Source organism: Meyerozyma guilliermondii, genomic scaffold (genome assembly GCF_000149425.1).
Source record: "Meyerozyma guilliermondii ATCC 6260 scaffold_5 genomic scaffold, whole genome shotgun sequence".
In the NCBI taxonomy this organism is placed as follows: Eukaryota; Fungi; Ascomycota; class Pichiomycetes; order Serinales; family Debaryomycetaceae; genus Meyerozyma; species Meyerozyma guilliermondii.
In genome coordinates, this window is record NW_001809796.1 from 290,183 (window position 1) to 317,898 (window position 27,716).

General features: G+C 44.5%; 17 protein-coding genes across 17 annotated transcripts; 10 read left to right on the forward strand and 7 right to left on the reverse strand. All coding sequences in view use genetic code 12, as the record gives it.

The window, feature by feature from the left end:
- Positions 1-70: 70 nt before the first annotated feature.
- PGUG_04109 (chaperonin-containing T-complex subunit) lies at positions 71-1,660 on the reverse strand (the record flags this gene model as incomplete). Its single annotated transcript, XM_001483330.1, has 1 exon — positions 71-1,660. One exon carries the CDS (start codon positions 1,658-1,660, stop codon positions 71-73), a length of 1,590 nt encoding a protein of 529 aa, XP_001483380.2.
- Positions 1,661-1,914: 254 nt separating this feature from the next.
- On the forward strand, positions 1,915-2,928 carry PGUG_04110 (cell proliferation protein; the record flags this gene model as incomplete). Its single annotated transcript, XM_001483331.1, has 1 exon — positions 1,915-2,928. One exon carries the CDS (start codon positions 1,915-1,917, stop codon positions 2,926-2,928), a length of 1,014 nt encoding a protein of 337 aa, XP_001483381.2.
- Positions 2,929-3,052: 124 nt separating this feature from the next.
- CGR1 (Cgr1p) lies at positions 3,053-3,997 on the forward strand (the record flags this gene model as incomplete). The annotated part of the gene is made up of 1 exon (XM_001483332.1): positions 3,053-3,997. One exon carries the CDS (start codon positions 3,053-3,055, stop codon positions 3,995-3,997), a length of 945 nt encoding a protein of 314 aa, XP_001483382.2.
- A 289-nt stretch (positions 3,998-4,286) lies between these two features.
- On the reverse strand, positions 4,287-4,772 carry HIT1 (Hit1p; the record flags this gene model as incomplete). The annotated part of the gene is made up of 1 exon (XM_001483333.1): positions 4,287-4,772. One exon carries the CDS (start codon positions 4,770-4,772, stop codon positions 4,287-4,289), a length of 486 nt encoding a protein of 161 aa, XP_001483383.1.
- An 87-nt stretch (positions 4,773-4,859) lies between these two features.
- PGUG_04113 (uncharacterized protein) lies at positions 4,860-5,597 on the reverse strand (the record flags this gene model as incomplete). Its single annotated transcript, XM_001483334.1, has 1 exon — positions 4,860-5,597. The coding sequence occupies one exon, from the start codon at positions 5,595-5,597 to the stop codon at positions 4,860-4,862; it is 738 nt and encodes a 245-aa protein (XP_001483384.2).
- A 1,175-nt stretch (positions 5,598-6,772) lies between these two features.
- PGUG_04114 (uncharacterized protein) lies at positions 6,773-8,188 on the forward strand (the record flags this gene model as incomplete). Its single annotated transcript, XM_001483335.1, has 1 exon — positions 6,773-8,188. One exon carries the CDS (start codon positions 6,773-6,775, stop codon positions 8,186-8,188), a length of 1,416 nt encoding a protein of 471 aa, XP_001483385.2.
- On the reverse strand, positions 7,343-7,879 carry PGUG_04115 (uncharacterized protein; the record flags this gene model as incomplete). Its single annotated transcript, XM_001483336.1, has 1 exon — positions 7,343-7,879. One exon carries the CDS (start codon positions 7,877-7,879, stop codon positions 7,343-7,345), a length of 537 nt encoding a protein of 178 aa, XP_001483386.2.
- A 443-nt stretch (positions 8,189-8,631) lies between the features above and the next one.
- On the forward strand, positions 8,632-11,016 carry CTA7 (Cta7p; the record flags this gene model as incomplete). Its single annotated transcript, XM_001483337.1, has 1 exon — positions 8,632-11,016. One exon carries the CDS (start codon positions 8,632-8,634, stop codon positions 11,014-11,016), a length of 2,385 nt encoding a protein of 794 aa, XP_001483387.2.
- A 468-nt stretch (positions 11,017-11,484) lies between these two features.
- On the forward strand, positions 11,485-12,732 carry MIG1 (transcription factor; the record flags this gene model as incomplete). Its single annotated transcript, XM_001483338.1, has 1 exon — positions 11,485-12,732. One exon carries the CDS (start codon positions 11,485-11,487, stop codon positions 12,730-12,732), a length of 1,248 nt encoding a protein of 415 aa, XP_001483388.2.
- A 1,347-nt stretch (positions 12,733-14,079) lies between these two features.
- Positions 14,080-15,009, forward strand: CLG1 (Clg1p; the record flags this gene model as incomplete). Its single annotated transcript, XM_001483339.1, has 1 exon — positions 14,080-15,009. The coding sequence occupies one exon, from the start codon at positions 14,080-14,082 to the stop codon at positions 15,007-15,009; it is 930 nt and encodes a 309-aa protein (XP_001483389.2).
- Positions 15,010-15,461: 452 nt separating this feature from the next.
- Positions 15,462-16,016, reverse strand: PGUG_04119 (uncharacterized protein; the record flags this gene model as incomplete). Its single annotated transcript, XM_001483340.1, has 1 exon — positions 15,462-16,016. One exon carries the CDS (start codon positions 16,014-16,016, stop codon positions 15,462-15,464), a length of 555 nt encoding a protein of 184 aa, XP_001483390.1.
- Positions 16,017-16,036: 20 nt separating this feature from the next.
- Positions 16,037-16,405, forward strand: PGUG_04120 (mRNA splicing protein; the record flags this gene model as incomplete). The annotated part of the gene is made up of 1 exon (XM_001483341.1): positions 16,037-16,405. The coding sequence occupies one exon, from the start codon at positions 16,037-16,039 to the stop codon at positions 16,403-16,405; it is 369 nt and encodes a 122-aa protein (XP_001483391.1).
- A 112-nt stretch (positions 16,406-16,517) lies between these two features.
- Positions 16,518-17,108, forward strand: PGUG_04121 (uncharacterized protein; the record flags this gene model as incomplete). Its single annotated transcript, XM_001483342.1, has 1 exon — positions 16,518-17,108. One exon carries the CDS (start codon positions 16,518-16,520, stop codon positions 17,106-17,108), a length of 591 nt encoding a protein of 196 aa, XP_001483392.2.
- On the reverse strand, positions 16,620-17,276 carry YPT31 (Rab family GTPase; the record flags this gene model as incomplete). The annotated part of the gene is made up of 1 exon (XM_001483343.1): positions 16,620-17,276. The coding sequence occupies one exon, from the start codon at positions 17,274-17,276 to the stop codon at positions 16,620-16,622; it is 657 nt and encodes a 218-aa protein (XP_001483393.2).
- A 593-nt stretch (positions 17,277-17,869) lies between these two features.
- CDC68 (chromatin-remodeling protein) lies at positions 17,870-20,884 on the reverse strand (the record flags this gene model as incomplete). The annotated part of the gene is made up of 1 exon (XM_001483344.1): positions 17,870-20,884. The coding sequence occupies one exon, from the start codon at positions 20,882-20,884 to the stop codon at positions 17,870-17,872; it is 3,015 nt and encodes a 1,004-aa protein (XP_001483394.2).
- Positions 20,885-20,997: 113 nt separating this feature from the next.
- On the forward strand, positions 20,998-22,476 carry PRI2 (DNA primase subunit; the record flags this gene model as incomplete). The annotated part of the gene is made up of 1 exon (XM_001483345.1): positions 20,998-22,476. One exon carries the CDS (start codon positions 20,998-21,000, stop codon positions 22,474-22,476), a length of 1,479 nt encoding a protein of 492 aa, XP_001483395.2.
- Positions 22,477-23,808: 1,332 nt separating this feature from the next.
- Positions 23,809-27,618, forward strand: SPF1 (ion-transporting P-type ATPase; the record flags this gene model as incomplete). The annotated part of the gene is made up of 1 exon (XM_001483346.1): positions 23,809-27,618. The coding sequence occupies one exon, from the start codon at positions 23,809-23,811 to the stop codon at positions 27,616-27,618; it is 3,810 nt and encodes a 1,269-aa protein (XP_001483396.2).
- Positions 27,619-27,716: the final 98 nt, after the last annotated feature.

The window sequence follows — 27,716 nt, forward strand, 5'->3', positions numbered from 1 at the left end:
AGACGACGACATGAAAATTTACAGTCTAAGAATCTTGTAGGATCATAGAGAATAGACGAGAAAATTATCTTCACCTACTTATTGCGATATCATCAATACGCAAGATCGACTTGACACACTCACTCGCCAACGTGATGGCACTTTGAGTCACCAACACCGGCTGCAACACATGCTCGTCAAACGTGTTGGAAGTTCCCGAACGTCTGACACTGATACCGGCATTTCTCTCGCCGTTTTCATGACGATTCCGCAAATCTGTCACCACGTTAATTGGGTTCATACCAGCATTTTCCGCCAAAGTGGTGGGGACCACTTCCAATGCTTCTGCAAATTCTTGGTAGACAAAATGCTCAACACCCGCCAACTTTGTAGACTCCTTCATCAACACTCTTGATACCTCAATTTCCGGGGCTCCACCTCCAGCGATCAAGGCCTTCTCTTTAACTAAACATCTGATCACACACAAAGCATCGTGAATCGACCGCTCGGCTTCATCCAACACCAACTGGTTGGCGCCTCGAACCACTACAGAAACCGTGGGTTTGATATTTTTCGAGGTGACGCCGAGAATACGAACAATGGTGGAACCGGACGATTCTATTTCTTCCACCACGTCGGCGGTTCCCAATCTGTCTTCCGTGAAACTGTCGATGTCTGCAACCGGTTTGCAGCCGGTGGCTTTGGATAAAAACTCGATTTCATCTCTTTCAATGTCCTTGATCACCATGATATTAAGCTTAGATAAAAAGTGGAGAGCAAGATCATTGACGGCGTCTCTCAAAATAGACTTTTGGATCAACAACACATTACATTTGGACCGCTTGATTTTCTTACACATGTTGAGGAGGTATGCTCGTTCTTCCTTGAGAATCTTGTCCATTTGACGATAGTCGTTGACCACGACGTTGTTCTCCATGTCTGGTTTAGGAGGCGAGATTTGAAACTGAATGAGCCCAATTTTAGCCTTTTCGACGTGGGTAGGTCCACCGGCATTTTTAACCACATTTTGTGTCAAAACCACCCCGTTGATAAGTTCGGTATCTTCGATGGTTCCACCCACTTTTTTGATGAGCCTGATGTCGTTCAAGTCTACGTTATTGCGTTCTTCGTTGACCACTTTCAACACCGAGTCCACCGCCAAAGGTGAGAGAAGAGAAGTATGCTGAGACACGATTTTGGATGAAAGCGAAGTCAGTGCTGCTCTAATCAATGCTTCCTTATCGTTCAAATCGATCTTGTGTGACATGTCAAGGAGGATCTCCGACGCCCGGGCAGCAGCTCTCTGGAAAGATTCGGCAATTAAAGTGGGATGAATACCTTTATTCAATAATTTTTCAGCAGCTCCCAAAAATGCTCCGGTAATAATTGCAACTGATGTGGTACCATCTCCAGCCTCCACGTCCTGAGCGGCACTCACATCCACCAATAAACGCGCAGCAGGGTGTAAAACCGCCATATGTTTCAAAATCGTGGCTCCATCATTGGAAATGATGATGTCACCAGACTTGGTTTTGATCATTTTATCCATTCCTTTTGGACCTAACGACGTACGAATTGCATCCGCAACAGCCTTTGCTGCTAGTATGTTGGAGCGACGAACCTCACGGGGTTTTTCCTTGTCTTTGAACCGAGCATTGCTGGGGGCGGCTGCGGGAGACATGATGACGAGAAAAGTTGGTGAGAAAAGATATGAGGTCTTTCATTATGTAACTTTCGTCTGAGAGTTACGTAAGGGAAGAGCGAGAGTGTGAGTGCGTTATGTAACTCTCGCGAGAGAGTTACGTAAGGCTCACATACTCTGAACTGAGCGCGAAGGGTTAGCTTCGGTAAGGATTAATGTGCTGATGTAAGCATTGTCGCGATTATGTAAGCGATAAATCGCTTACATTCTCAGCTTCGCAAAATCGCATCGCCATGACTTCAGATCGTCCGTTTGAGTTTGAAACGGTGCGCCCATCTGTGGACGAAATAGACCAGTGTCGGTATTCAGCGTGGTCCACATTCTTCCAAAACCATGTTTTTCCCTCCATAATTATCAATCCACTTCCCACAACCTTCATAAGCTACCTTCTTAGCGACACCATCAAGCTTCCTCGATCGCACCAGCCAATTATTGCAAGCAGTGATAACGAGTACAGCGACTGGGAAAGTGAAGATGATGATGTGCAGGACGATGTTACTGCCGGATTTGAATCGATGCATGACCGGGTTGTTGCAGCCATTCGCGAATTGGGACCGGTTTTCCCGAAAATGAATTGGTCGGCGCCAAAAGACGCGAAATGGATGCTTCCCAATAATGTTCTTCAATGCCACGATGCTAGCGATGTATATTTGGTGCTCAATGCTTCGAGTCATATAGTTCATGATATGGAACATGCTTATGAAGAAACGGGTTCGGGGAAACAACCGGATACTTTCGAGTTGGTTCTTCGCCAATGGACCCAGATGAACCCGGCACTTGAGTTTCGAGTATTTGTGTATCGTCGCCGTATAATTGGAGTCTGTCAGAGAGACCCTAATTACTATGATTATCTTGCAAATTTGGAACCGCAGTTGCGCCTGCAGATAGACCAGTTTTTCGCAACCGTTTTCTTGCCCTCGGAAATTACCTTGGAAAATTGCGTTTTGGACGTGTACTTGCCGCGTCCATTTGACAAAACTTGGTTCGTCGATATAAACCCTTTTTCAAGGGCAACCGATCCGCTCCTCTTTACATGGAACGAACTTTTGTGTGTGTCACGTGACACGTCACGTGATTGTTCTAACTACGAGTTCCGGCTCTTGCACGAGAACAACATTCACCGCAATGCGGCCAAAGACCATTCAGAAAATCAGGTGCCGTTGGACGTGATTGGAGCCGCCAACGACACCGAGGCCATGGTGGAATTGGCACGGGCGTGGAACCAAAATGACATCAGTGCACCATAGACCCAAACACCACCCCAGTTTTACACATTATCGCGGAGTTCAATCATTCCGACGATTGTTGCGAACATGAAAAGTTCAGATAAAGACGTGAGTAATTTTCCTTTTTTCTTTTTCTTCCTGTTTCATGCTGACCCAGATTCTTTTAGGCGAGTATCGTGGGGCGTTGACTGAGGGTGCTCGTTACGATAAACGGAATGATACGTTAATATGGGTGGATATAATTGCAGCCGAAATTCATCGAGTTTGTTTGAAAAATCCAGAAGCGAGTCACGAGGTTATCAAGTTTTCCTCGCCCTCGGAATCTATTGGAGCCATTGCATTGACATCAAATCCCGATATTTTGGTGGCGTGTGCCAAACATGGTGTTGCTTATGCCAATTTTGAGAGTGGAAAAATTGAGTATTTTTTGAAATATCCACATCAAAGTAGTCGTCTTCGGTCCAATGATGGTATAATTGACCCATGGGGTCATTTGTGGATCGGAGTCATGACCGATTTCCACGTTGGAGATGTTGTCGCCGAGGGTAAATTGTACCGAATTAACTGCCATAGTCTTCAAATTGAAACTATGATTGATCAATGTTACATTCCGAACGGTATGGCATTCAGTAGTGATGGTCGCAAGTTGTTTTGGACCGATTCCATTGCCGGGGTGATTGTGGAGTACGATTACGATGTTCTGCGCAACGAACTTTGCAACAAAAAAGAAGTTTTGAATGTTAAAAAAAGCTTGAAATACAGAGATTTTGCTCCTGACGGCATGTGTATGACGAAAACCAACAATATATTTGCTGCTATGTTCAATGGGTCGAGAGTTACACACATTGATTCTGTGGGTAATGTTGTTGAAGATATTGCAATTCCAGCCAAATGTGTCACCAATGCTCATATTGGAGGCTCAAACAACGACCAATTGTTTGTGAACACAGCGCACGTCGACCATGAAGAAAAGGGATTTGTTCCAAATGCCAACGATAAAGAGGGAGATTCGGGCGGATACTTGTTCAAGATTCAATTGGATAGATCTTATGAACCACAGCCAAATTATATATGGGGAGGAAGAGTTTAGTGGAACTGACTCGAACAAGTACTATTGGCTAAAATTGGCTAACTTTCATTGATTTACTTGGTACATTCAATCAATACTGTTGCTTTGAGCAGATTTGTATTCAATTCTAACTGCCATTTTCCTGCTTCCAACTGTGACAAATTGTGGTCAATAGGAAATTGCTTGATTTCTGACATGCTAATAATGCTAATAATGCTGATAATGCCTTATACCTTTTTTTAAGTTCCTTTGTTCTCTTTCAACTCTTCTTCTTGATGCTTCTTCACTTTTCTCATTTTAGTTTCCCATTCTAGTTCCTCTCCTCCATCATCTCCAATACCCGCGTAACAAAATCCTCCACCAACTCATTTTCCTCAACCCCTCCCTCTCGTAATTGGGTCAATTTTGCATTTGCAACTTCTCGTCGTCCTGCCGAAGTTTGTTCTCCAGAAACCTGCGGATCATCAAGAATCTTCAAAATCACAGAAAGATGAAACTGAAGAGATTTGAACTTGAGCATCGACTGTATTTGGGTATCTGAAGCGATACGGGCGTATAAATCGGAACTATTATTTTCAATAGATTTTTCATCATTTGCATTTTTTTGAACTGGTTTTTCATTTTCGGTGTGTATGTGATTTGGTCCTTTGAAACAGCCTATAGAGCAGTAGTGCACATTGCATTTTGGACATCGATACTTGGCCTCGATTTCTTTACAAATACCACATATCATAAAGGGATGAGATCCATCAATGTTGGTGTATCTTTCGGCCTGCATATAGTTATTTGACTGCATACAGCATTGGGTGTTAAAGTGCGTTTATGTATGGGAGTGCATATAGCAATTGAAGTCTACAATACGAATCGTGTCACGTAATATATGCTAAATGGCCGTTTGTGAACGGTAGTCTATCCGAGGCCTTTTATAGGCTACAGGACTTGGCTGGCGTCGTTTAGGACGGCAGTATGCAGGAGTTTCGGGGGTGAGGGGCATGTAAATGTCGGAATATTTGGTGGTTATACCGGGGTTTATACCGGTGGTTATACCGGGGGCAAATGCCGGAACCATCGGCGTTGGTATAACCGTGACCGGCGTGGCCATCTGCGGCTGAGTGTAGATTGGTGGTGTAGTGATGCTGGTGTTTGCAGGTGGAATTATCGGGAGGTGCGCAGGCATCATGCAGGTTGGGATGCAATTTGCGGTTGGTCGATTGATCATTAGGTGAGGAGTTACCGAGTGAAGCAGCACTTTGTAATCAACGCACGCCAAAAAATGCGCTTCTAATGATGCTAAAAGTTTCACGGTGAATTGGGGATGATCTGGAATTTGATTGATCATATTGATCCAGGTGGTGATTGTGTAACAGTGGTCATCGAAAATTTTATTGGAAAGGATTAATGCAGTAACAATGACGGCGTTAGCCATTTGAGGATTTTCATTTGGATCGAGTTGATTCACGGTATTTTTTTTGTATAATCGAAGGTAATGAAGGGCAATTGCTAAATTGGTTTTCGACATTTGAGATGCTGATATTAATTGGATTAGAAACTGTGAGTAGCGTGCAGGAATGTTCCCTGCAATGGTTGCCCCTGCTTGCAGACAAAAATTATGCAGATCCATATTGAAGAGGGCAAATGTGAAGATTAATATAATGCTGCCATCGAGTTATCTATATATTTCAAGCAAGTGCAGCAGTATGTGGGATCCGCGCACCAACCTGCAACCTTAGCTGCAGCGCCAAGGATTTTCCGCAGCTCATCCCTAGCACGAGCCGCACACCAGCCTCACGGCCGCCGCATGCACTGCAGTAAAAAAATTTTATTGGTACAAATCCTTTAAGCAAATGCGAGGTAAGACAAACTGCACGACCTGCAGATTTCTGCCTAGTATGGTTGGTTACTGCAACACATTAATAAAAAAAAAGCAAATTATGGAACATGGGTGCAGGATGGCAAAACAATAGAAAACTGAAACTTGATGACCTTTGTCTTTAGGAATTCGTCTAGACAACATAATACGAATTGGCGCATTCTGGCGCAATCATAGATTAGGTTTTACATACGCACCAATGCATTAGGTGCAGCTTACGCCATAACGCAGTAGTGCGCCGCCGCACTGCGACCTCCTCAACTGCCGACAAACTCATTTCCGCACTGCGACTTAAGAAGCAAAAGTGTCGCGGCCAACTATAACCTAGTATTGTAAATGAAATTCGGTTTCTTAATTCTAGATGCAGGCGGCTAAACTCAATTCAGTACTTGAGAATAAAATATCGTATGATGATGAAATGTAATAGAATTTAGGCGACCGTCTACGTGGCCAATTCAAGTTGACGAAATGGTACTTCGTAGTTTATCACCGCATTGCTCCGCGTCTAGTGTGAGCCGCTGCATGCGAACAAATTGGAAGCTTAATTACCACCTGATCTCGCGCATTGCATCGTCGGGCATGAACATCGGAATCTATTGTTTTATTTTTCACGTGACCCATATGCGCATGAGGAAATCGAGTTGAAACGCACTTTTTTTGATCTGCACTTTTGGGCTCATGCGCCATGTGCGGCGGGTTATCGCAATCGGAACTAACATACCAAGAATGGCTCCCCTCATTGGTTGTTGCAACCGATACAAATTAAAAGACGCGACGGCATGTGAGACGGTGGGGGTAAAAATATGCACTTGTTTCATGTGCCCTAACCTGCATTTCTGAAACATCTGCAGTAAATCAATAGTCATGCATTTGCTGCAAGCGATAATGCGGTAGTGGGACGCCACTGCTTATTACAATAAGTAGCGATGAACTATTGTTCATTGTTGGGTCGTGTGCCGCCACGGGAAGCGAGCCGGTGCAGGCCGGTGCGGCCGGTCAGGCGCACAATGCAGGAGGACAAGACATTGTGTGCAGGCTGTATTCTTTTTGTATGCAGTATATTGTCTGGTTATCTGCAGTATCGCTCTTTGTTCCATCTGCAGTCCGTTTCCTTGTTCTATATGCAGTATAGCTCTTTGTTCTCTGCAGTCCCACTGGTTGCACTGCCACCTGCAGTTCCAGTGTCATCGGCTGCGCATCGGCTGCGGACTGTTGCTCATTCTTCTTGCTTGCTTTCAATATTCTTGATGGATCCCATCTGGACGATTTTCAGGTTCAAAAAGGTCCACTACTACCTTGTGCCTTTAGTGGCATTGGTAGTATGGTGGGGAATGCTTACTGCCATGCTTATTTGTTGGGGTGTTCAAGGAAGACCAGTTTACAGTTTTATGGACGAAAAGCAAAATCCAGTTTATATTTCTGATGTGGGGGCTACTAATTTACAACCGTTGTTCATTTCATGTGCTGGATTCCAGGCGATTTTCTTTGTGGGATCATTAATTATGGATTTTGTTTTGAGAAAAAAACATAAATTGCAGCCGTTTGTTCTGAAAAGACAACCCAAGCTTGCTATTGCTAGTATTGTTTGTGCGATTATTGGCCAGTTGGGGATTCTTTTCGTGGCAATCTTCAACACCAATGCTTTTCATCGCGTCCATATCTCCATGGTGGGAGTATTTATTGCGTTTTGTTTTTTTGCTTGTCTTTTCAATTTTTTCAATTCGTTTATTTTTGGCAATTATCCCCACCGGCTCAGTCCCAATCACGAAAAAGTCATTTTCAGCAATCACAGATGGGGAAACTTGTACATGGTTTCGTTTTGGTTTAAATGTTTCTGGCTCGTATGTGCTGCCGTTTTCGCATGCTTTTTCGGCGCTTATATGAAGAAAGATAAGAACAGTAAATCGGCCGTTTTCGAGTGGTTGATTTCTTACTGGTACGGATTGCTCTTGGTGATGTGGTCTATGGATCTCTTCCCGTCTGCTGTAAAGCATTATAGAGTAAGACATCCGGAAAAATTTGAGGACGTCCATGTGAAAAATGAACTTGATGATGCTCACACAATTCTGACTTTGGGTGCCCCAACTTATAGCCCTCCACCCCAGCCTACAGACACTACGCTTCCATCAACACGACCAGTTTCTGGACAAGATTACAGAGGTGTACAAGATAATCAGTACGCAGCCGGATATCCTTCACCTCAAATCCAGCGGTATTCCAACCCTCAAACTGCACCTTATAATGGTCCAGTACAGCCCAGCAACCACAATAGTGCTACAGAACCCAATTCTACATCTGCACATCCGCGTCATGAATTTGTGATGCAGAAAGAGGAGGTTTGAGAAATGCGACACCGACTTAAGACTTGAATCTAAAAATGCGAAGTTGCGAAAAATTGCAATGTTGCAAAATTACATAGCGAAAGGTTACCAATTGCAAAATAGTCGAACAGATTAGATCATGGAGGCAGTGTGCTAGTGTGGTGTTTGAAGGAGTGGAATTAGAAGGGAAGTAAATATATGTATAATGATATGAAGAAAAAGGTAGAGAGTGGTTAATTAGTAGTTTAAAGAGACATGGTAAAGTTTTGGTTTAGAAGTTACCTGTCTAATTGCAACTGTAACCATGATTTAAATGATACGTAACTCACATATCGTTTACTTTAATTTTGTGGAGCGCGTTAGAAATAGTGCTTATGCGCTGCGCCCGTTAAACCGGCCGAGCCGGCTTTGGTGTGAGCCGCAGCCATGTCGCGCACGACATTTTACCCTAGTATCGATTTTGCATGTTCATATCCACCATGGATAAAAGAGACAACAAACCCCTTCTTTATTCGGGCATGTCGTTTCACAACAGTAGCACCGAGTCCAATATGAGAAAACGGGCGCTAGATCTGGATCTACCCGGTTCGAATCTACTTCCGGGCATGCATCCCACCCTCGGATCCGGCCCGACTCCCCTGATATTCCCGGTCCATGTCCCCCCACCAATGGCTCATCAATCTGCAGACTTAAGGCTGCAAACACCTGTTGACGCTAGAGAACTGCAACGTGTAAGAGTACGTGCATCCAAGGCATGCGACCGATGCCGAAGTCAAAAGGTTAAATGTTCTGGAGAACAGCCTTGTCTTAATTGTTCAAAACATAATAAAGAATGCGTGTTTCTGAAACTTACAGATAATGGAACCAAACTGCTTGGAAGAAATTTGGATATTAATGTTCCGGTATTATTTGGATCGTCTGCCTCAGCTCCTGCCCCGGATCTGTCATACGTAATGCACCTCGAAAACCGGGTGCGTTATCTCGAACTGCTTCTCACGCCGCACTCACTGTCAATTGCACCCTTGCATATTAATACTGGGGAACAAGAAAATCCCAGACCACCAATACTTAGTGCTGTAACGTCCAAATGGCGGTTCCTGCGTCGACACCAAAATCGATTGCTTCATGATCTTTGTTCCACACTTTATACGACACTTCTGGACGAAAATAAGGTGCTTGTATCAGTTCCGAGGTCGCAGTATTTTGGGTGGAATTTATCCGGCGTCAAATATATTCCGTCAGAACCGCTTCCGACCGCCCCGCAGTTAGACGTCGATGAGGCCGATTTGGTGGACTATTTTTTCCGAGAAATCAACAGTGTTTTTGGGGCTATTCATGAGCCAGTTTTTCGTGAGCAGCTCATGGCATACAATGAGTTGGTCAAGGAAGAAGCCGATAAGCAAAATCAGTCGCTGGAATCATTGGCAAGATTTAATAGTGCACGGTTATTTCTGGCCCAGCTCTATCTCATGTATGCACTTTCCACTCGATTTAAGGAATTTCTGAAGCCACAAGGTCCCTCAATGGCAGCACTAGAAGCCGAGGTGGCAGCGTTTCGATACGGATATTCAGTGGTCAATCTTTTGTCTTTTGAATGGGAATCTTTCGAACTTGTCCAAGCCTGGATTCTCATCACGCTTTACCTCAGAATTTCCCACCGACAAACCTCAGCAAACACAGCACTTAACCGGGCCACCACCATGGTCCGGCTGATGGGGTTGGGACAAAACCACATGGTTATGGCCAATTCTACGCCGTATGAGCAGCTTAAAGCGAAGCGAATATTTTGGGCCGTTTTCACCATGGAACGAGTTTTTGGGTTACAAACTGGTCGGTACGGAGCTCTCACGATGGAGCACGTCAAGAGACCGTTCCCCATTTTGGATTATGAGTCGGAAAATGATACCTGGCTTCCAAAACCGGCATTTGCACTTTTGCATATTGCCAGAATAGCCACCTATGTGCATACTTCCGAGCACGACGACTTTGACTTGATCAAGTACCAGCAAGTGGAAAAGGAGCTTGAGGATTTGAACCGGTGGTTTGTGGAAAATGAATTTTCCGACACCGATTTATTCAGCAAAAACCGACGGCTGCAAATTTCCGGTCTCGCATTGGCTCAGATAAAATTACACTACTACGACTTGATAATGTGTGTTCACGGCAAGATACTCTTTGACTTTCTCGGCAAAAGAATTGTCAACGAGGGACTCAAAATCGACCGGGTTTTCACTTCTTGTATGGGTATTCTTGGAGTATTGGAAAAAGTCCACCGGGCCAAACTTCTTTATGTTCCATGGTACAGCACTCTAGTGTTGCTATTTAATGTCGGAGTCAACTCTTTAACACTTATTCATGCCGGACAGCGAGTCCAACAAGCCAAACATATGTTTCGAACTGCCATCAAGCTCATCACCGTTCTTCAAAAAGCTGCGGTTCACAATGACCAGGGGAAAATCCAGGCAAAACACAGGTTCACCATGGTGCGCGAGTGCTTATGGGCTCTTAAAATGACCAGCAGAACTCTTTCATTGCGTCTTCAACAAGATTTCTCCGACTTGAATAATATCGGAGTTGACCATGGTTCTTCCGAAGTCAACAAACAGCACTTTTCTCAAATGGGAATTGCCGAAGAAGACTATGGCGAGGGCCTGTCGTCGCAGCAAACCCCCAACCCGCCGCAATCCAAATATAATCCGTTCTATGCACCTTCTTCCACCATGCCGCAGCCAATTCCCGACCTCGATGTTACCCCGGGACTGCTGTCTTCGGGGATTCTTGATGAAAATTTGCATTTGGGTAATTTACAGTGGTTTGACCAGTGGATGGACTTTAACTATGATATTTAAATTTGAAGTAAATTTGACAAAGTCAAATTTGCGATAATTTTTCCGGATCACCATCGACCACAAACCATTGACCACTAAATATTGACGAGACGACGAGACAACGAGACAACGAGATCAAGATCGGACAATATAACATGACTCTATAAGCAAATATTTATTCTATGTATTATAGTATTGATACTTGTGGTTTTGGTGGTTCCCTATTATTGCCCCGCACCCCATGGGGCAGAAATGTCTCCGGCACACAGCCCAACGTCTGGCCAATGAGCGGGGGAAATCATGCAACTGTGTGGGGGCTGTATGCCGTCCGGAAAAACTTTTTCCGCGGTTCTTTGTGTCATTTTATGCTAGCCACACGATGCAGTGAGATTGAATTCAGCATATCTTTTTGTTTTTAAACCACATTTTAATCAATCAATTTTTATAATATTACCAAATTTTTCCGCGTGTGACCCAGAAACCCCCACCATGCTGTCGGACAAACCTAAAGAGGATCGGCCTTATAAGTGCCCCATGTGCGATAAGGCGTTTCACAGGTTGGAGCATCAAACCCGGCATATCCGAACTCATACCGGTGAAAAGCCCCACCCATGTACGTTTCCGGGGTGTACCAAGCGATTTTCGAGGTCGGATGAACTCACCCGTCATTTAAGGATACATAACAATCCGAGCGCTCGCAAGCGCAAGAATCGTCAAAACGAAAAGTTGGTATCGGATTATTATGACCGGCCCGGAATTCATCAGCAACCTCAACAGGTTTATCAAGTTCCTGCTATTCCGGTCACCGTCGACCAAAATGGGAATCGGTATTATCATCAACCGGTTTACGTTCTTTCTCATCAAATGCAAGGATCGGCACCCCCACCTCCACCTCCGGGATCCATCCCAATGCATAATCAAATTCCGCGCCCACTAGGTCCGGGTCCCATCCCCATGGAAACGCCAACCCCGCAAAATGGCGCCCATTATTCTCTTCCATCATCCCCCACGCAACTTTCCAAATCCGACTCCGCCCTGCTGCTCAAACTCGCTGCCAGCAGCGCCGGAACTTCTCCCGCCCATTCCCTCAGTACTTCACCCACCGCATTCGTGGGGTATAGTGGGGGACTACCCGGTTCCACCCCCCAACAAGGAGGAGGACCACCACCTCATGGCCTCGGTTTACATCCTCTGACCACCGCAATTCATCAGAGCAATTTGTCACTTTCAAACTTACATGATTATTTCCATCAAAAGTCAAGGGTTGCATCTTCTTCAGCAACAAATTTAACCTCCCTCGGATCTCTAAGTTCCCTACAAAGAATGACACCTATAAAGCCAAATATACCTTCACGGACCCAGACACCCTCGCATCAATTTACTGTTCCTAAACAAACTTCATCATCTTCGCTTAACCTCGAATTTGGACAACCACCATCCAAACGGTCACGGCCCGGATCTCCGGTTTTGCATAATTTTGATCAAGCTCCTGGAAAAGCTGGATTTATTATTTCCCCCACCGATACCCCACTTCAAACCCCACTGCAATCACCTCATTTGCAACCTCAACGACCACCATCAACAGTTTCAACCCCAACAGGATCATCCCCCAATTTGGTGGGGGCGGCTGCTGCCGTGGCGGAGGCATCCCAAAATTCTCAATCCGATTCCAGCATTGCCGTTAGCGGAACAAAACTTCCCCCAATTCGCAGCGTTTTTACCTCATTGGGGGAATAGATTATAGACAGATACGAGAAATAGAATAAAATATAAGTAAAAGAAAAATAGGAATTAAAGATGAGACAATGTAGTACACAGATTATTCATGAACAAATGTTCAAGGAGCTAATTATGATGATTTGCAGTTTATAAATTGAGTCTCAATTTTATTTCAAGTTAGGATTTTCAACGGTAACAAACATGAAAACGTGGAACTGTACACAGCTAATGATCTTTGAATCTTAAACTTGATATTTTTCTCATCTTCTGGCCGCTTATTTGAAGAATTGACTTCATGAACTCATATTGATGTATTATAACGAGCCATCTTCTATTGAACTTAAGAAGCAGAATAGTTGTCGATTATGGTAGAGTAGCGGTCAATTCAAAGTTGTATTTGACATCCGCAATACCGCCTCTTTCTTGGCAGCTAAGAGACGCTATTAGTGTTCGAGTTATATCACTATCGACTGAGTTCCATCAATTGAACAACAATCGGATACTCAAACGATTTTTGATCTTAATGAACAAATAGTTAAGTAGCACGTGTTCACTCAAAATCGAAAACGAGTCTAATGCCTCAATGCTGACAACAATTGTAAACAAATCTGATACTGTTTGTCAATTGAAGTTTCTGTGCTATTCTGAAGATCCTGAACTTTGAAGCCAGCATTGAAATCAGGATCATCTTGACACAGTCATTTTCTAAAGATAGCCCTTATTCTGACGAGCCAAAAGTGTGCTAATGAGCTACGTATGAATTGTTACCATTCTAAAAATTTGGAGTGTTAGACTCCAAGTATAATGTAGGACTCCAAATACTAGAACGTGATAAAAACCAGAAATTATACTCCAGTACCAGAGTATGATTCTAAATCATAAATCCATTTCACATATAGAAGGACGTTCGCTAATCTACCTACTTCATCATACAATTTAAAAATAGCCTTCTAGACGAAATCTTAGACGAAACTATCGTTCGCACTTACGAAACTTGGTTGCAACCGAACTCCCTGCAGGACAAGAGCATCCTGCACATAACTAACTCCTACTCCGCCGCATAGCCCCTATTGCCCGGTCTAGACCAGCCACTAGCCACCGCACGACTCATGACAGCAGAAAAAATTTGCGGCGGTTTTGTGTCACTTGGCCTGCGTACAAATAATCATATATGACTGAGAAACTTATGCATCTTTTCCTTTCCTTGTGAATTATCGGTTTCTGTCTCTAATAGACGTTTTCGGTGATCACAGGAATATAGTTCAGACCTCTAAGGTCATCATCCCATAATCCATTTCCTGGATTTTCTTGGTGAAGTATTTGGTTACTTTGCCTACAAACGAGCTTTTCACTAAGACTTGTTTGATGTTTCAATCGTATTATTCTCAGCAAGCGCCGGCTCCAGCTTCGGCTCCGGCGTATGGCTATTATCATCCACACCAACAACCACCACAACAACCACAACAACCACTTTATGATTACTACGACGAATACAGTGGTCATCCAATTATTCACAATTATCACCACTATATGGCCGCTCCCTTGCCACTAATGGCTCCTCCGGCTCCTCCGGTGCATGTTCCCCCTGCACCTTTGCCGGATCATCCTCCAGTGTCTGGCGGAATCAGCCAAGTGTTGGATTACGACATCTCCACCATGGCCAACTTTATCTCGTGGTGCGGGTATGGCATGCTCAAACAACTGAGACCCGCTCTGGCCGAATTCAAGAGCCTTTTGGTGTCGGTTCTCTACGCCACCAGACTCTCACGGTCAACCATTATTGTGGCGTTGGAGTATATCAACCAGCGGTTCTGTTCGCACGAAATTTCTGAAATGCTGGAATCTGACATCTTTTCCAAAATCGTCACCTCGATGGTTCTCGCCAACAAATTCAACGACGACAACACTTTCACCAATCGCAGCTGGTGTGGTGCCACCGGTTTGCTGATCGAGTCTCTCAACTTGGAAGAGAGATCATGGCTTAAGGAGATGAAATGGCAGCTCAGCGTGGTACTTTTCGAACACAATATCCGTACTTTGGAAGAGTGCTGGTCCACGTGGCTCGAAAAGTATAACGACAGTGTCACTCCTCCTCCATCTTCGCCATTGTCACCATATCATCATCGTGGATATTCATCCTCGTCTTATCAACCATATAGTCCCGGTGCGTACCCCACATCCACCGAGGACGACTGGAGCTGTCGTGGCTCCAATGTGTGGTCATACCCAATGTATGGCTATAATCCCAACGTGGTGGGATACACCAATCCTTACTACGGAAGCACCGCGTATTAGCGCAGCTTATAGAATGACAAGTCAGAAGTGCAGCTTATAGACTCAAGTCAGAAAGAAAAAGGGCCTTAGGTCAGAGTTAAATATAGTTTATGATTCGTTCTAATAGAGTTTCAGATCTCTCTTAACGTTAGTATTAGACTCTTTATTTTTCTGAGTGTCTTAGTTTGGATAAGTAGAGCTTGAAGCTCAGTTCTCTTTGAGGTTTCTTATGAAAATTTAACATAAGTTTGTGGTATTGCAAGCTATAAGTAGTTACAATGCTCTAAAGAAAATCTTTTCAATGGTAATTCTGGTAAGAGTTTCTCACTACTACATTTATCAGACTTCTTTCATTAAAACACTTCCTTTAAGTCTTATGGTCTCTACTCAATTTAGCTGCTTTACCATAGGACTTCACCAATTTTTTTCCTTTCTACTCAATTCTCTTCACTTTCCTCTCTTCTTCTTCCTTCCTACTTTTCTCCATACTCTCCGTCCTCGCCCTCGTCGTCCTCTATTTTACCCTCCTCCTTTAACTTTTCCGCAGCCTTGGTAAAGTCAATCACCTTTCCTCTGGTTCTGCGTCCACTGGGAATGATATTTGCAGGGTCAATTTCCGCCAAATCGTCATCGTCTTCATCGTCCAAATCAGCCAATTCGTCGTTTATTTCGTCACCGTCATCGTCTTCGTCTTCCTCGTCTTCTCCCTCATCCTCAGACTTTTCCTTGGGCACCTCATCTTCGTACTGTCTTCTTCTTCTTTTCTTGTGCTTCTTTTCGGGCTTTTCTGCGGTTTCTCCGTCGTTCTTAACGGCCGCTTCGGGCTTCTTTTCAGCTCCATCTTCCACAGAATCATCAACCTTGTCAATGGTTCTCTTCTTGTCGTCCTTGTTGTCCTCAATGGACTCGGAAACTGGGGGTTTTTCTTCTTCAGCCATAGCAACTGGGTGATAATGAAAGTCAATTGCACTAATCGCGGCTATGAAAAAGATCCAAACACCCGCACCAGTCCCAAAACCTGCGCTCATCACTAACCAGTTTGGTGCCAATGAATGTGTCCAAGAAGACAAAAATGTCGGACTTGCTCCACTACCGATTGAGAGTGAGCAGTATAGATGGCCGTAGCTTTACTGGAGAACTTTTGGCCTTCGATGGACACCTAAACTTGGTTTTGGCCAACGCTGAAGAAGGCAGATTTACCAAGAAAGCAGTTCAAGAACTCAAGAAAAACAGTGCAGAGCGACCCACAGAGCAGAAACGGTCGTTGGGACTTGTTATTTTGCGCGGGGAGCAAATAGTGGGTCTTAGCATCGAGTCTCCACCACCCACCTCAGTGACGGAACGTCTTGAAAAAGGCACGGGAACCACCAAGGCTGTTCGGCCGGTGAAGGTTCCACGAGGGTTCCGGCGGCAGTGAAGCAGCAAAGCAAAATGACGAAAAGCAGAAATCAAAGCAATGAAAGCAGAAATCAAAGTGAAGAATAGCAGAAAGCAGAGAGATGTGTAGCATTAGCAATAGCAAGCAATAGATGACCATTGATATGTTAGGCGCAGCAGTATTTAGCATGAATGATCAAACAATTGAAGTTGTTTCGCAACAGTTGGAGTTGTTTCGCAACAGTTGGAGTGTTTCAGCAACAGTTGGAGTTATTCTTTCCTTTCTTTTCTTGCGGAGCAGGGGTCAAGGAAATGGTAGGTCCCGAAGGTTTCTGTGCTCCTTGGTCGTTCGTGTCAAGCTGGTGTTTGCTGATCATCTCGTATATGTTTTTCAACAATTGGTGGAAACTCAAATCCACATTATCGGACGACAACGCCGACGCTTCGGTGAACAACAAACTATTCTCGTTAGCAAACAGCTTGGCCTCCTCTGTGGGTACAGCACGCAAATGGTCCAAATCGCTCTTGTTTCCCACCAACTCAATGACAATATTGGTATCGGCATGTTCTTTCAACTCCTTCAACCACCGAGAAACCGATTCATAAGACTCCGTTTTCAGAATGTCATACACAATAAGCGCCCCCACCGCTCCACGATAGTATGCGCTGGTGATGGCCCGGTACCGCTCCTGACCAGCAGTATCCCAAATTTGAGCTTTAACTCGACGACCATCAATTTCTAAAGTTCTGGTAGCAAATTCCACACCAATGGTGGATCTTGATTCGAGGTTAAATTCATCTCTAGTAAAACGAGAAAGAAGATTGGACTTGCCTACACCCAGATCTCCAATAAGGACGATTTTGTAGAGGTACTCATAGTCGTATGAGTAGTCGTCAGTGTTGTCACCCATGATGTTGTAACTGTGTTAAAAGCGACGAAGTCGCGAAAGGCGGGTGTGCAGGAAAATGAAAGCGAAAAGCGAGAGTTGATAAACGAATAAATCTTGATGTAATCGCATGAAATCTAATGTCATTCAAAGGCTTAATATTTATGGAATTTTGACTTTTGGTGTAGGTTGATATCATAATTACTTTCAAAGACTCTCCTAATTTTATAGGTTGAAATTTAAATAAAGTCATTCTAAAGAACTAAATCTAAAAATGATAACTATCTACTAAGTATCATAAGCTGAGGGCATCACCTATTTCATAGTTTAAGTTACTGAGGTATATGAACCACTTTATGAAGAGTAGTTCTCATAATGTAGGGCATAAGATATTACCATAAACGTATCAAATATACTATGTCTTCTCAGATACCATTTCTCACTTTAGACTTACAGAATATGAAGTCTCGTAAGGAATACAGGCTCAGGTTACAAAAGTAAACTACAAATAAAATAGAAATTGTCTTCTGATCGATATGAAGGCTATAGATTAATCTATAAACTGATATAGCTATTATAGCTATCTTTCGCTGCGTATCGCTATTCTTTATTTTTTCCTAATCCTTCCATCCGCTGTCTTCCTTGGCAGCCTTGCGCTCCATCTCGTCCCAGTCTTCACCCTCACTTTCACTGACATCAGAACCGGACCCAGACCCAGACCCAGACTCGGAGTATGCGTCTTCTTCGCTCACACTGTCGTCTTCGTCCGAGGGATCAACGTCAGATGCTTCAAACTCCGATTCTTCTTCCTCGGATTCTTCGTCTTCAGAATCGTCTCCAGCAAGAATACCCCATCCTCCGTCTTCGAAAAACTGATATGGATCGGCCTGAACCGTCTTCATAATAGCAGGCCAGTTCAAGTTCATCTGCCACTCACTGTAAGGAATGTCCACATCCGTCAACCACGACTTGACATCTTCCAACACTTCCATAGGAATCGAATTTATATGGGCAACCGGTCTCTTAAAATCTTTGAAAACAAACACCAAATCGAAATTCTTGAGTCCAAATTGTACTCTTTCCAACTGGGCAATTTCAATCTCTTCCAAGGTAATAACCAAGTATGGTGGGTCAATAAGAGACACTAAACAGTAAGCAGTGGGCATACAGAACACCGCCAGTCTGAATGGTACACCTTGGAATCCAAGCTCTCTGAATGGAGTTTCTGCATCAACCATTCCATGCAGAGAGTCCACAATAAGCTGAGTGAATGCCTTGAATTCCTTATCCAACGCAGCTTTCCGACGACGTTCTTCCTGCTCCTGTTGAAGTTCATCCTCGTCTCCATATCTGTACTTTCTCTTTCTTCCACCAGTCTCGTCAAACGACATTTCACTAGCTTCTCGGTAGAACTGGACGTCCAATGTTTTCTTCTTTCCGATCATAATTGGGCTCTTCAAATGACAGTGAATCAACACAATAAGCTCATCTTTGCACGACTGGAAGAAAAGATGTTTAATGTTCGAGAACAACACATCCACCTTGTGATCAGACTTGAACGTCAGAAGGTATCGCAAACCATTTTCGTGGATCTGCAAAACTCCCGCTACTTTCTTTGTATCTGGCTGTGGACGAACATAAACCTGTTCAAGTTTACGTACCCTCGAACCCTTCAATTCAACCAAAGATGCTTGTGTCACAACGTCAGCCATTTGCTTTTTCTCTTGTTCTCTCTTCACAGCATCTTTCTTCATGTCGGAAATCGCTTTGTACACATCCACCATTCGCTGATGATCTCTCAGTCTCAATGTCACCGACCTCAAAAACTGGAAATCAGGATCGTCCTCGTACGGCAATTCCGCTCTCTTAGCACCAAAAGCTCCAGCTCCGGGAGAATTGAAGTTGAGACGAAGATAAGTGAAATCTCCTTCTTCGTTCTGCAGTCCGTTTTTGAACGCATTGATGTGGAAAACAACTGGACGGCCGGAAATGGGAATGAGAATGGTCTGACTCTTGTAGTCTACATGGATTCTCAAGTCTCTTACCGTCAGCGGGATCTGCGATTCGCGAATATAAGACTCATATCTCTTGAAAATGGGTTTAGTTTCCGATCCGTCAGCAGCATCATCTTTTGAAAAACGAGCCAAACCTTCCTGCTGGCGCTTTTCATGAAGCCGCTTTTGCTGCTCTTGACGAATCTGCTCGGCATTTGTCTCATCTTCCGCCTGTTCGTTTCTTGTCCTGTTCTTGAGATTTCTGCCACTGGCTTCGGCGCGACCCACTTGGTGGTCAAGCCCATTTTTGGTCTCCGTCTTGACCTTTTGGTCCTCAAATTTGAAGGAAATCTCCGGCCGTTCCTTGGCATAGGTGGTCATAGAAACAGGTTCTCCCGAAGTGACTCGATACGTATCAGTCAACAACACGGAGAAAGGACTTCCGTTCTCGTCTTCAACGTTGTGGAATCCTACAGACAACGAAAAAACCTCGTTTTCTCTCAATTTCCGATCGGTTTTGGCGTTCAAAACTAGTAATGAGTCGCGGAACTCAATACCAGTCAAAAAACCACAGTTTCTCGTTAGTTGCTGTGCCAACTCGGGGCGCTTTTCCTTGACGTAGTCCACAGCTCCGTTGTAGACGCTCAGGGCCTCAGCTCCGGCGCGGAGCAACGAAACAACATGCCGCTGAAGCTCGAGCAAAAAATCATACGTCTTCTCCATGGTGGGAGTGGGGTCTATCAAAAAGGTCCGGGCCAAATTGGAGCAGTAGGACTTGTAACGCATGCCGATCAGGGCCAAAACCACTCCATTTGCGGCCAACTTTTTGTTTTTGGACGTAGCGCTCACCTTCAAGTCGTAGTCTCCTCCGCTCTGAATGATGGGGGAGTAGCACCATTCAACCAAATCCGGGTCAAAATTGTTCTCACCTCCCAAAAGCTTTTTTCCAAGCCCTTTGGTGTACCATTTGGAGGACTCAATCAGATCTTCTATTTTTTCAGAAAGCGCCAAATTAGTGGTTTTCCTGCCAGCGTCCACTGCAGAAACCATTTCGTTGGCAAAAGTGTCCACCATCACCACCGACGCGTTTGCTGCTATCGTTGTGAGGGAAATTTCTTCATCATCCTTGGGACCCAATGCCTCCGAAATTAGAGGAGCGGCATCGTTATACTGAAGCTCCCCACCATCTTCATTTTTCACCGACTCCACTGCCCTCCATTCGTCCACAAATTTGCCCTCGTAGACACCTACATCAAGACGACCAACTGGTTTGTTCAAATCCATCATAACTTTCTTCAATTTTTCAAAAAGTTCACGGTTCTTTTCCGCCTCTTTCGTACGCGTCCAAATCTCCACTTCGGACGAGTTTGGCGACGGTTTTTTCGGTAATTCCTGAAGATGCTTCGTCTTGGACTCCGAAGTGAGTATTATGCACTTGTCAGCGGTCACCAAAATGGCAGTATGAGGAAACTCGTATCCCAAGAGCCAGGTCTGGGTCACGGTGGTTTTCTTGTAAATGTTATTATCATCGTTTGTACCAGTCATTAAAAGTACAGCCCCGTTCTCCAGGCCCACAATGCTCTGCTGCAACACCAGGAGCCGTTTGTGGAACGTGCCAGCATCAATGGTGACAGACATGATGACGACGATCGCAAGAGCTGAGAAGTGAGAATACCGAACACATCCAACCACCACAAAGCCAACCACCACCACCACCACCTCAAAATCAACGCGTCCGTCTATACGCGTACATGTTCCGCCAAGTTAAACGACGCACGGCTGGCCGTAGGAACTTTGAGGGAACTTATACTCCTCGTAATGACCTCCCCAATCACAGATTATCGTTTTATGATGTTCCTCCTACAGAAGAAATCACTTTGGAGCAATTCGAATCTTGGGCCATCGACAGGCTCAAAATTTTGATCGAGATTGAATCTTGTATGGCTCGTGGAAGATCGTTTCGGGAAACAGAGACGGCGGTGAGACCGTTGCTTCAGAAATTACTTCCCTTAGGAACGTGGCCCGTAAATAACAACTCTCAAATTGATGAATTGAAAAAGGATTATTACTCACATTTCATTCTTCGTCTCGTATTTTGCAGAACTGAGGACCTACGTCGCAAGTTTGTACGGAACGAAACCGTGCTCTTCAAGATCAGATACAATGCCATGCAACCCAAGGAACAACACCAGTTCATCACAAATCACCACGATAAATTGCCGTGGAATTATATCGATTCCGACGAAAAACTGGCGTTATTTGACCAGCTTTTTGCTGCCACGGGTGCCACCGTCAAATCCGCTTTAGCGGCCGAATCTGATGGCCAAATCACCACCGATCAGCTCCGTGCTCACTTTCGCAACGAAAACTTTATTAAGGTACCTTTTGAGAAAATCACCAGTCTCGTGGCCACGCGTCTGGTTTTGCTCAAACTGGGCTACGGATACGTTCCCTCAACTCTTCAGCTCAGCTTACTAGCACTGGAGTTCCAGGAACTTCTTCAACGCGATCTTCTCCGCACGTTTCAGTCTATTCCACGTCTTGAGGAAGACGATAGACTTCTTCCTCTTCTCAACCATTTGGGCCAAAACTTCGCCAGCATGGAATACGATCCAGCTTTCAGCGCGGACCCTTCGCTTGTCTCGGACATAAACGCAGCGTCAGTAACGACTCCTGCCATCACCAATCACTATCCATTGTGTGCCAAACACTTGCAGACTAACATGATAGCTAGCTCACATCTTCGTCATGAGGGCCGCCAGCAGCTCTCTCTCTTCCTCAAGGGAATTGGTTTGAGTGTCGACGAAGCCCTCAAATTTTGGTCCCATAGTTTTACCAGCGGTCCTCACGCAATGACCCCAGAACGGTTCAACAAAGAATTCAAATATAACATTCGTCACACCTACGGTTTGGAAGGTGCACGGACAAACTACAAACCTTGGGACTGTGCTAGAATTCTCCTGAGACCACTTCCTGGCAAAAACGAGTACCATGGCTGCCCTTATCGTGATTTGAGTGTAGATGCCCTCACAACACAACTAGGAGAAATGGGTGTTGGCGCTGTGGATATGAAAGGAGTACTCAACGATGTGGAAAGAAAAGACTATACGGTTGCTTGTACTCGAGTTTTCGAGATAACACATAACGTACAAGCAGAGCATATTGGACATCCAAACTTGTATTTTGATCGATCGAGACAATTGGAGAGAGCAAAGACCGAAACCGCATAAACCACGCTTAACTGCTAAACTGCTAAACTGCCAATCTACTACAATCTGAAATACTTGCTAACACTTGCTAATAACTTGAACGCTAATTGCTTCCTTCAACTGCTACTATCTGATAACATTTGCTAATCGCTTGCTAACTTCTTGTCTCATTGCTACTCTTGTTTCTTCTCCTGCTTGCTAGAACTGCAGCATCACTTCCTTGTAGATCTCGGGCCACCATTTTTGAGCCACATCCTGATGTGACTTTATCCTATTTTGAAACACGGCCCTACCTACTGGATACTTTGCAAGATCAGGAGAGAATTGGAACCCTACATCCACCGCCCACTTGTCGATCAATTTGTCTCGTTCATCTCGCAATTTCAATACTTCATCCGGCAATCCAAGTGCTGCTTTTCTAGCGTCAAGGTCAATGGTTGAAAAGAAAGGAATTGAAATACGAGTTCCAGACCCAGATTTAGGTGTGATAACTCGGTGAATAGTAGCCTTGCACACTCCTTGTGTGATAGCCTCAAGTGTCTGGCCCACATTAACCACCAAAGTATCAGGAACGTTTTCTACTGAGATCCATTCACCTTGAAAATTTTGGACTTCGAGACAAGTATGTGGTGTGGCCTGGTGGATATAAGTAAGAAAGTCTGAATCACGATGTGGTCCAACACCTTGACCATCAGGTTTAGAATGGCCCTCGTTGCTGCTAAGTGAACCGGCATCGGGGTACGCAACAATTTTCATTTTGCACTGCTGATTTTCCTTGAAATAAGCTTCCATTGCATCCTTATCAATCCCCAAAGCCTCACATACAAGCTGGCGGAAGTAGGTGCTGAGCTGGGTCATTTTGTCAATCCAGTGAAGAACAACTGGACGAAATTTGGGTGCTGCTTTTTCGTCGGGCCAAAGATTGGGACCCTCTATATTGCGATATATGGGAGCATCTTCAGGCGGAGCTGGAAGTTCGGTTGCCAAATCAATTTGTTCACGCCAATCAATGCGACCAGCAGTTATCTCATTGGCAAGTCTGGTATACCCCAAAAAATGCTTGGAGTGGATCATCGAGCAACCATCTTTGACCGGTTGTGGAAGTTTGAAAAACTCTTCAGCCTGCTCGGTTATAGCCGAAATATCTTCCTTTGTGGGCCCATAGTCCTGGTAATTCGTGAGCAAGAGAAAACCCACTTCGATTAACGCATGCCTGATCTGGTCAAGTAGCCGAGATCGATTGGTATCCGCCTGAGAAAGGTCCACGACAGGTATTTTTGAAAACGACATAAATGAGAAAGAAGACAAAACTTGAAGGGATTGACAAAAGAACTTCACCACCTCTCCAAGTCCATGCCACAGTCTAACCTGCACCAAGCGCCGCATCGTTGGATCCAGGGATTATCTACGGGTGTCTGGATCTGTACTGCACTGACCGCCGCATCGTTGTTGGACCTATTGCTTATCTACGGGTGTCTGGATCTGTACTGCGACACCCGCCACCAGACCACGATTTTTCACTACTTGTTCACTATGTCTTTGGTCAACAATCCCGATATTGTATCGGCTGAGCTCATGGTGCCGAAGCCCTTGTGGGCTAGGCCGTACGTGTGGCCGTTTGCAATCGTATATCCGATCTGTATTCAGATCTACACCCAACAGTACGATAAGTATATTGGCGGTTCGGAGTGGACTTTTGTGTATTCGATTCTTATCGTGTCGTTAAACTTTTTATTTTGGTTGATGCCTCACTGGAATCTCGACATCAATTCGCGGTTCAACTATGTGAAGGTGAACTCGATTCCTGAAGCATCTCACATCAAGATCACCCCTGCTCCCAACACTGGTGCCGGCGAGATTTGTCCTATATCGAGGGAAACTTTTCCCGATGGAGAGATCCAGGTCAGTTTTCTGTTCCAAAAACGTCGTCATTTGTTCCACAAGGATACTGGAAAGTTTTCTCCACCGGAGTTCTTGGTTGATGCATCCCCCACGTTGTCCGAATTTCAAACCTCCAGAGGTCTTAAAGGCGACCTTGAAAAGTTGAGGCGTCAGTATGGCTCTAATCGGTTCGACATTCCCGTTCCTACCTTTTTGGAGTTGTTCAAAGAGCACGCTGTGGCTCCGTTTTTCGTGTTTCAAATCTTTTGTGTTGCCCTTTGGTGTATGGACGATCAATGGTATTTCTCCTTGTTCTCTCTCTTCATGTTGGTGTCTTTTGAAATGACTACAGTGTTTCAACGTCGTACCACAATGACAGAGTTTCAGACCATGGGAATCAAGCCATACTTACTTTACGTTTTCCGTGACGGTAAATGGACCCAGCTTGAAACTACCGAGCTACTTCCTGGAGATATTGTTTCCGTAACACGTACCGCCGAAGATAGCGCTCTTCCCTGTGATCTTTTGCTTTTGGATGGAAGTGCCATTGTCAACGAAGCCATGCTTTCCGGTGAACTGACACCGTTGTTGAAAGAGTCTGTCAGCTTGAGACCAGGTTCTGAAAGATTTGACCCCGAGGGATTGGATAAGAACTCATTGCTTCATGGAGGAACCCTGGTTTTGCAAGTGACTGCTCCATCAGCTTCTAGCATTAGCTTGGCCCCAGATAACGGTGCTCTTGCATACGTTATCAAGACTGGATTTGAAACCTCGCAAGGTTCGCTCGTCAGAATGATGGTCTTTACAAGTGAAAGAGTTTCTGTTGGAAACAAAGAATCCTTCCTTTTCATTCTCTTTTTGCTTCAGTTCGCTATTGCCGCTTCTTGGTACGTCTGGGTTGAAGGTACGAAGATGGGACGTATTCAGTCCAAGCTTATCCTTGATTGTATTATTGTGATTACCTCTGTTGTCCCACCAGAACTTCCAATGGAATTGTCCATGGCTGTCAATGCTTCGCTTGCTGTTTTATCGAAGCATTATATCTTCTGCACTGAGCCTTTCAGAATTCCCCTCGCTGGTCGCCTTGATGTTTGTTGTTTCGACAAGACCGGTACTCTCACCGCTGAAGATCTCGTTTTTGAAGGTTTGGCAGGATTCAAGTCTGACGATATTCACCATTTGTACACCTGCAAGGAAGCACCAGAAACCACCTCTTTAGTCTTAGGATCAGCTCATGCGTTGGTGCGTTTAAATGATGGTGAAGTCGTTGGTGACCCAATGGAACAAGCTACATTGAAAGCTGCCCACTGGGAAGTTGGCTCGGATGATACTGTTCTGCGTGAAAACGAAAAGGGAAAAGTTGACAAGATCAAAATTCTCCGTCGTTTCCAATTTTCGTCTGCTTTGAAAAGATCAGCAGCTATATCCTCGATTTCTGGCCAAAAGCAAAACTTTGTTGCTGTCAAAGGCGCCCCTGAAACACTCCGTAAGATGATCATTGATGCTCCCGACTCGTACGAAGAGATTTACAAGTCTTTCACCAGATCTGGTTCTCGTGTTCTAGCTCTTGGATACAAACACTTGGAATCAAATGTCAATGTTCTCAAAGTCAACCGTGAAGACATCGAATCTAGATTACACTTTGCTGGGTTTATTGTTTTCCACTGTCCATTGAAGGATGATGCCGTAGAGACTATCAAAATGTTGAACGAGTCGTCGCACAGATGTGTGATGATTACTGGTGATAATCCATTAACTGCTTGCCATGTTGCCAAAGAAGTCAAGATCACTACCAAGGATGTTTTGATTTTAGATGCCCCTGAGGAACATCACACTGTGTCAGAAGGGGAGAACTTGGTTTGGCGTAATGTTGATGAGCTGCTTGTGATGCCTTTTAGAAGTGCCGATCGTATCAACACTCGTCTTTTCGAAACACACGATATTTGTATTACTGGTTACGCACTTAATTTCTTGAGTGAGCACGTACAAATTTTAGACTTGTTGAAGCATACATGGGTTTATGCTCGTGTTTCTCCTGCTCAGAAGGAGTTCATTTTGACTTCCTTGAAAAACGCTGGATATGCGACACTCATGTGTGGTGATGGTACCAACGATGTCGGTGCATTGAAACAAGCTCATATTGGTGTGGCCTTGTTGAATGGTACTGAAGAGGGAATGAAAAAGATTGCTGAGAACAGAAAGATGGAAGCCACCAAGAAAGTTTACGATAAACAGGTACAGCTTCTTGCCAACTGGAACAAACCTCCTCCTCCCGTCCCACCTATTATTGCTCATTTGTACCCTCCTGGACCATACAATCCTAAATACCTTGAAGCGATGGAGAAGAAAGGAGTTGAAATCACTCCAGAATTGAGAAAGACGGTTTCGCTTGCTAACAAAACAGGTGTGTCGCCAATCAAGGTCGACAAGCAAACTGGAGCTGCCTCGCTTGCTGATTCTGTTCTTAATGCGTTGAATGAAGCCGAAGGAGAGGACGAGGCACCAACTCTTAAACTTGGTGATGCTTCTGTTGCTGCACCATTTACTTCTAAATTGTCTGCTGTGTCTACTGTTACCCACCTTATTCGTCAAGGACGTTGTGCTTTGGTCACCACCATTCAAATGTACAAGATTTTGGCACTCAACTGTTTGATTTCGGCCTACTCTTTATCGGTACTTTATCTTGCAGGTATCAAGTTTGGAGACGCCCAAAGTACCATTAGTGGTGTGTTGTTGTCGGTATGCTTTTTGTCGATATCGAAGGGTAAACCTCTTGAAAAGCTTTCCAAAGAAAGACCCCAAGCGGGAATCTTCAACAAGTACATTATGGGATCGATTCTTGGCCAGTTTGCTGTCCATATAATTACCTTGATCTACATTACTAGAGAGATTTACATTTTGGAACCTCGTGAGCCCCAGGTTGATCTCGAGAAGGAATTTTCTCCATCATTATTAAACACGGGTATGTTCCTTTTGCAATTGGCACAACAAGTTTCTACGTTTGCTGTCAACTACCAGGGTCCTCCTTTCAAGGAGAGCATCAAGGATAATAGAGGAATGTGGTATGGGTTGTTGGGAGTTGCTGGATTGGCACTCGCCGGGTCTACTGAGTTCTTCCCCGAATTAAATGAGCAAATGAAGTTTGTCAAGATGGACACATTGTTTAAAACGAAATTGACCGGTTCCATTTTAGTGGATTTGGGTGCCACTTGGTTGATTGAGGTCGGATTGAAGATGGCGTTCATGAACTCCGAACCTGCCGACATTGCCAGAAGAGATTGATAATAGAGATAAGTGACAATCAAGAAAGAAAATCAAGTCAAGACAATCAAGTCAAAGATAAAAATGGGTCACTGCTCAATGAATAGTGCGATTTAGTG